Below are 7,504 nucleotides of genomic sequence, written 5' to 3' on the forward strand. Positions count from 1 at the left end.
CACTAATAATGAACAAGATAAATTTTATTTCAAATACAACTTTGTACCAAGTAATTACAAATCTTTCACTAAGAAATACATAAGAATACATCAGTGCTTATAAGCTTATAAAAAAAAATTTTAAAAAAAAATCAAAGAATGAAAATAGATCAACTTATGTCCTAAAATCCTAACTCCTTTAAATAGGTTCATGTCTCACTGCAGCTTTCAAGTAGCTAGAAACTGGTTTCTTAGGAACAGGTATGCACTTGACAACCCATCCGATTGGCCAAGAAACGGCCGCCATCCCAACGCATGCACCCCACTGCACCAGATCCAACCTCTCTGTATCAGCAAACTTCTTCAGAAACTCCACCATCAAAACCTGAAGAACAATCGTTATTCCAATGATTCCCAAGAAAATCCCGTTCCTGTGTATCCCTTCGAAAACATTCCTCTTCTCCAGCTTCCTCGCATTGAACTCGTTGAACACTTGACAAAGCACAAAAGTGTTGAATATCAATGTGTCTTTTACCTTGTCGTTCACACCAAAGATTGATTTTCCCTTGAATTGTAGCGTAAGCAGGACGGAGATTTGATATAATGCTTGAGGCAAGATGTTCCTCCACATGATGTTGGTGATCAAAGGCTCTGATCGGCCCACGGGCGGGTTTTTCATGAGCTCGTCTGTGGGCTTCTCCGTGGCTAGAGCCAGAGCGCCTAATGTGTCCATGATCAGGTTCACCCAGAGAAGCTGCACGGCTGTTAATGGGACATCGCCGGATGAAACCGCGGCCACGAAGTTGATCACAAGCGCCGCGATGTTTACGGTGAGCTGGAACTGGATGAACTTTTGGATGTTGTTGTAGACGCATCTTCCCCACCTCAAAACCGTGGCGACGGACGCGAAATTGTCGTCCAGAATGACAATGTCAGAGCTCTCTTTTGCGACTTCGGTGCCTTGGATTCCCATGGAGAGTCCGATGTCGGCTTCTTTCAGTGCCGGCGCGTCGTTGGTGCCGTCTCCTGTGACCGCAACGACGTGGCCTTTTTGCTTCAGGCATTGCACCATTAGCAGCTTGTCGAAGGGAGATGATCTTGCCATGACGCGGATTTTTTCGACTCGTTCCATTCTCTGCTCCGGCGTGTAGTTTCGGAATTCCTCTCCTTCTATGACTGCATCGCTTAACAGGTCTTCGTCTTCGAACGGTTTGAGTATTCCGCACTCTGTGGCTATGGCTTTCGCGGTGAAAATGTTGTCTCCGGTGATCATCTTGACATTTACGCCGGCATATTGACAATCTTCCACCGCTTTCTTCACCCCTGGACGGCACGGATCTTTGATACCAACCATGCCTAAAAGGGTCAATCCATGTTCTTCTAGTGTCTCCTTTGAATCCTCAATTTCTTTCACTTCAACTTGTTTGTGTGCAAAAGCAATGCATCTTAGGCTGCTAGCAGCCATACCTTGGATAATTTGCTCGAATTCGGATTTTCTCTTCTCATCAATGTCTTTGACAATTCCTGAAGCATCATAGTAGCTTGAACACATTGCTAAAACCATCTCTGCAGCTCCTTTCCAGTGCACCCACATTGTGTTGTCCATCGTCCTCTTCATCAAAACCCCGCTCCGTTTCTTCTTCGAATTGAAGGCCTCGACGTGAACAATCGCGCACCCTCTTGTTACTTCCTCCATATCCATCTTCAACTCTTGCACAGCCCAATAGAGAATTGCTTTCTCCGTTGGACTACCTGAGATCTCGAATTCGGACCCCGAACTAGGCTTGTATATGCTGCCGGTAGTATTCAGAGCTATTCCTTCTTTGAATAATTCTATAACATATGGAGCAATTGATGAGTAAGTACCTTCTGAAAATGTTTCTTTTCCAAGCCAAAAATTTGTGACCTTCATCTTGTTCATTGTAAGAGTGCCGGTTTTATCGGTGCAAATAGTGGTGGCAGACCCCATTGTCTCACAAGCGGAGAGCTTCCTCACCATTGCATTGTCTGCCATCATTCTTTTCATTGAGTAAGCAAGAGTGAGAGTGACAGCAAGCGGTAAGCCTTCGGGAATGGCGACGACGACGATTGTCACGGCGGCTGCAATGATCTCCACCGCAGCATTGATTATGTCGTCAACCTTTGTCTTGCTTCCATCGAACTCTTTTTTCCCATTCTCATCTTTTGTGCTCCCTGTGAAGTAGCGCACAAACAGGACAACAAGAACTAGGAAAGCAACTGTTAAACCGATTTTACCAATCGAGGAAGTTAGCTTGTCGAGGCGAGCTTGCAGGGGCGTTTGCTCGTCTGAATCGCGGCTAATTTGGCTCATCATCTGTCCCCATGTTGTGTTCATTCCAACTGAAGTGATGAGCATGCGTCCGTAGCCATCAACAACTTTGGTGCCGGAAAACAAGAACGGATTTCGGCTTTGGTTGACTTCCACATGCTCACTTTCCCCTGTCATGCTTGACTCATCAATTTGTAATGAATGTCCTTCTAAGAGCAAACCATCTGCCGGAACTTGATCACCGATCTTCAAGCAAACGACGTCGCCAACCACGATTTCGAATATCGAAATTGGCTGCCTCCGCCCATCTCTAACGACGTCGATTTGAATGTCGTCGCTCACTTTCGATAACTTATCGAATTGTCTGTTTTGCCTGTAGTTACTAATTGCAGAGACGCCAATGACGAGAAAAACGGCAATGAAAATACTCAAACCGTCAATCCAACCTTCTTTTGCTCCATGCACTTTCATGCCAAAGCCAAGAGAAAGCGCGGCACAGAACAAAAGGATAATAATTGTAAGATCCTTAAAAGCTTGCCACAAAAAATAGAAGAAGCTCTTCGTAGGAGGCTTTTTATACGTGTTTGAGCCAAAAGCTTCGTGTCGTTTCGCGATACCTTTTTCGCCGCTATCAATTCCACGCTCTGCATCAGTTTGAAGAGCCTCTGCCACGCCATCAACTCCTCCAAGCTCTCGAAGCTGAGCAAGATTTTTCTTCTTGGGGAGCTCGATGAGACTCATTTGATCAATTTCGAATCCGTTTTCGGGGTTCAAGTTGACGACTGTGTAGGAAGGAGAACGTGGGATTTTGGTGGGGCTAATACTCTTTGACATAGAATATTTTTTGTTCAAGGAAAGAAGCGCTCTAGAACAATAGATGGTGACAAAAGCAGAGTGCCACTTCTTTTTGTTGTTGTTGAGGTTGCTTGGTTCAGCACCGAGTAGTAACTCAACGAACTTTATGTTTGCATGAAAAATGCTAGACACCATCTTGAATGAAAAGAGAAAAGAGAAAATGTAGTTGAATATATATATATATATATATATATATATATATCTGTGTTTGTTGGAGAGTAGGAGGAGCACTATTGCCAAGAAATCTCTGTTGTCCCTCAAGACATGCAAGGAAAAGAACACTAGAAGAAATGAAGTTGGTTAGTACTACGAACAAAAGAAAATAGAGAATAGAGAGAGTAAAATATGAAGAGGACAACAAAAAATAAAAAAAGAAAAAAGAAAAAAGAAAAAAAGACAGAAAGTAACTTAGAAAGCAAGAGCTTTTTAGTTAACAATACCAGTTTGATAAAACTTAGAAGGGACAATGAGCGAGTTTGTTTCACGAATTTGAACCACAGATGTTGTATTTTAAATTTTTGTTTAAATTCATGAACTAAACGGACGAAATGTACGTGGTATGGAACAAGTACCACAGCAAAAACAAACAGTTTTAAAAAAATGAATGGAAGAGCAAACGATATTCAAGATATAAGATGTTAAATGGAAGGATATTTGGAGGTGGTATATATCAATCACCATGTCTCCGATACGTTCTTATATAGTAGTGACGATCAAAATCTATATTTCCGGCCTTGTGCAGAGAAGTTTCCCTTAACTGACAGCGTAACATGTTATACATGATAAAGATCGATCGACATTGTGACTACCAAATATCATTGCTTTTTGTTTACAATGTTTTTTTTGTTAATTTACGTGCGGAACTATCCAGCGATGGAGGAAAACCACTCGTGTCGGACACCGTGTGTGACGTGTTTGAGTTTGACGTGTCAAACACGCGTTTACTTTTAAGGAATTATATTTTAATTTCGTAGAATTTAAGTATTATATGCATATGTATATATATGGATTACTTGGTCAAGAACATATTGACCGGTCAATGACGCGTTTACAAATCTATTAGATATTGGTTGTATTTGTATATATAATTGCGAAGGGAATTGATTGTGGGACCACAATATTAATTTCTTTTTGTGCATAATATTCTTGTCCGTGAAATTTGTAGAGAAACGGTTTGTTCTGTATTCTTGATGGTATTTCTCTGCATGCATTATCACGAAATGTCTTTTTTTTTTTTTTTAATATTCATAAACTTTGTCCTTGTAAGTTGTTACATCTGTTTATTGATTTTTGTATTTAATTAGAAAATGAATATCATGTCATTTTGAATTTGATAACTAAAAGAGTAATAACTTATTTGTTTTATGATTTATTATACAATTGGATTGAGAGGGAGAGCCGTACGGAAGGAGATATCTTTCGACCACAGTCGAGTAGCCACGGATGTCCATTGATGTTGACAAAACTTTTGCTTTTGCTTTTTTTTTTTTTTTTTTTTTTTTTTTTTTTTTTTTTTTTAATCAAATATTGTGATTGTGAGAAGAAGGAGATAGGCACATCACCAATTTCATGCAGACAAATTTTCAAGCAAAATATATATATATATATATATATATAATCATAAGCACAAGTCAATTAATTATGGAATGAAGTTAAATAAACTTCATAGTGCATGAATTAAATATTTAAAAATGTTAAATTATAAGGAAGATTTTCTGATATGCCTCGTATATCGGCAGGTTAAATCTTTTTAACTGTTAGATTTGCGTATTTTTTAATTTTTACGTGATTTTATGCAGATTTAATGAACAAAAAACTTAACCTACCGGTACGTTAGTGTACCGAAAAATAGTCCCAAATTATAAATCAGGTTTCTTGCGTAACCATCCAAGGGAAGTAGGTATTTCAACAATGTAGTCAAAATTCTTATGATGTAACGCAAACTTACTTAGCAAAATACAAAACGATTATTAAAAAAAAAAAGAAGAAATAAGAAACTTTTTCTTAGACTGAGTAAATGCTTGAATCTCACGTAATCTAAATATAAAGCTGCTTAAAGAGTTAGGTTGATCTATAAAAAATATAAGATTAAAACTCTAATTCTAGGAAAAAAAAAACGATCAAATTATCCTAATGAGAATATCAAAAAGTTTCTCCTGTTATATCCAAAAAGTTCTTGCGCGTCAAGTAAGTACAACTGTACAATTCCTGACAAACAACAACTAATTTCGTTGCAAAAGTCGTGAAGATTATAGACCCGCCAATTCATTTTACACAAGTAAGTTAATTATACATCAATAAAATTTCTATAAAATTTGAATACATTGGAATTTTTATTCACTGTGGCTTTAGTAATACATATTTACTATAATCAAGCTTCAAAGATCACTTGCAAGCTAAAAAGATTTTAAGATCACCATAGCATAACAAAAATGAAACAGAATCAAACAATTCAATAAGTTGATCGATATACACATGTGTGTCATATGCTTCCAACTAACTAGTTAATAGTAGGGTTTTTATCATTTTTCATATTTTTATTATATTTCCCCTGGTTTCGCCGCTAGTAACTTACTATTATATATTTTCTGAAACAATCAACGGTGTTTCAAATATTCATCAAACTGACAAAATATAACACGAACTTTCTAACGTAAAGGACGATGTAGCAAGTCTTTGGAGAATATCAAAAGCGGTAAAAAAAAGAAGGTGAATGGAAAATATTATTCTCTCGTCAACAAAACAAAGGAAGTTTCTCTTATGGAGCCAAAATTGTACTCTCCAATCAAATAAGTATAAAGGTTTATATGGTGGTTAGTTTGAACTCCCTATGGGAGCGTTTGGTATGCGAGAATTAATATGAATCATATTCTTAAGAAAGTGATAGAGGGTAATATGATTCCTATGAATAATACATTACTGTGTTTGGTTCCATATAGAAATTTTTTTTCAAATTCTCAGAAATATTACATTACTGTGTTTGGTTGTTCGCATGCAAGAAGATCCATAATAATAATATTAATAAAAAAATAATAATAATATTATTAATAAAAATACAAATAATAATATTAATAATAATAGTAATATGAGGCCCACAGAATGACATAGGCGTCCACATTTAGTTTCAGCCGTCCCGGAGAAGGCGGAATGCACCGACGATCCCCTGCAACCTGCTCTCTTACCGACACCTCCAAACTAAGCCGGCACTTCTTAAAAAAACTGTCAGCCAATTACTGCTAATCTCCAAAAGTTTAGCACGTAGGGAGATCCGTCCATCATGATTCATGAACCCACGTATTCCTGTTTCTCCAGACCAGCCAAATGATCATACTAAGGAGTTCTAAATGATCGGAGTCAAGGACACTACGAAGAGTTGAAAGCATAGCAGTAATCAAAGCTAAGGAATAATAATAATAATAATAATAATAAGATTATCATGATTTTGAGATTCCTGTGAATTTGAATAACACCATGTTGGGTGATATTCAAATTACCTTAAAATGGGGAAATTGAATCCCATAGTAATCACTTTCTTGAGAATCTAAAAATTATAATTCTTGTACCAAACATGATAATATTATAGATTCTCATTCCCATCTTTAAGATTACTGCATACCAAATGCCCCTTATATGTTTAATTTCCTAACAAATAGCAACCACGCGCTCGCGTGAACTTTTAAGTAACTTTCACCTAAATAACGATAAAAGAGTTTGCTTGGATTTTAAAGTACTACTATTTATAACTGGAGAAATATTCGGATCAATCTTTCTGTCATTTTTTTTATTTATTGTTTAATATGTAAACTCATTTATTTTATTTTTTATTTAAATAATATTATATTAATAAAATTTATGTATTAAATAATAAATATAAACAGTGATAAAAAAAGATAAAAAAAAAGTGATGCCGATAATTCTCTACTATTATGTGGAGATTCCCTTCTATTATATTAACTTTAATGGATTGCCACCTGTATGAATAAATCATAATTTTCTCGCCTTTTGCCATCATATAAAATTTGCCGCATGTTATTCAACTTAAGAACGTTAGTCGGGTCGTCTAACAACAAGGGGCTCCACCTAGTAGAGTGGGGGCTCACTCATTGTGAGACAAATGCATTCAGCCTCGTAAGGGTGAAATGAATAGAGTATAACTTGCTAAGAAATTCTTCTCGCCCTTATAATTACCATCAGTGCTGAAATTTTAGATTCACCGTCCACGACCATCGAAAAATCTAAATTTTTGCTCAAGTACTGAATCTGAACTGTCCGAAAATTCGGGCTGCCCGACCCGAATTTCACCATGGACGGGCTTCGGGCAGGAGGTGCCTGCCCGTGCCCGGTCAGGCTGCCCGATGTCCGACCGGCTGCCTGAATTTT

The 7,504-nt window shown here is 37.3% G+C and overlaps 1 protein-coding gene across 1 annotated transcript; it reads right to left on the reverse strand.

The window, feature by feature from the left end:
• LOC21396518 (putative calcium-transporting ATPase 13, plasma membrane-type) lies at positions 1 to 3,283 on the reverse strand. The gene has a single exon (XM_010109426.2). It carries the CDS (start codon positions 3,257 to 3,259, stop codon positions 179 to 181), a length of 3,081 nt encoding a protein of 1,026 aa, XP_010107728.1. The 5' UTR covers positions 3,260 to 3,283; the 3' UTR covers positions 1 to 178.
• Between the last annotated feature and the right edge of the window lie 4,221 nt (positions 3,284 to 7,504).

The sequence above is a fragment of the Morus notabilis genome, unplaced genomic scaffold (assembly GCF_000414095.1).
Source record: "Morus notabilis unplaced genomic scaffold, ASM41409v2 Scaffold1383, whole genome shotgun sequence".
NCBI lineage: Eukaryota > Viridiplantae > Streptophyta > Magnoliopsida > Rosales > Moraceae > Morus > Morus notabilis.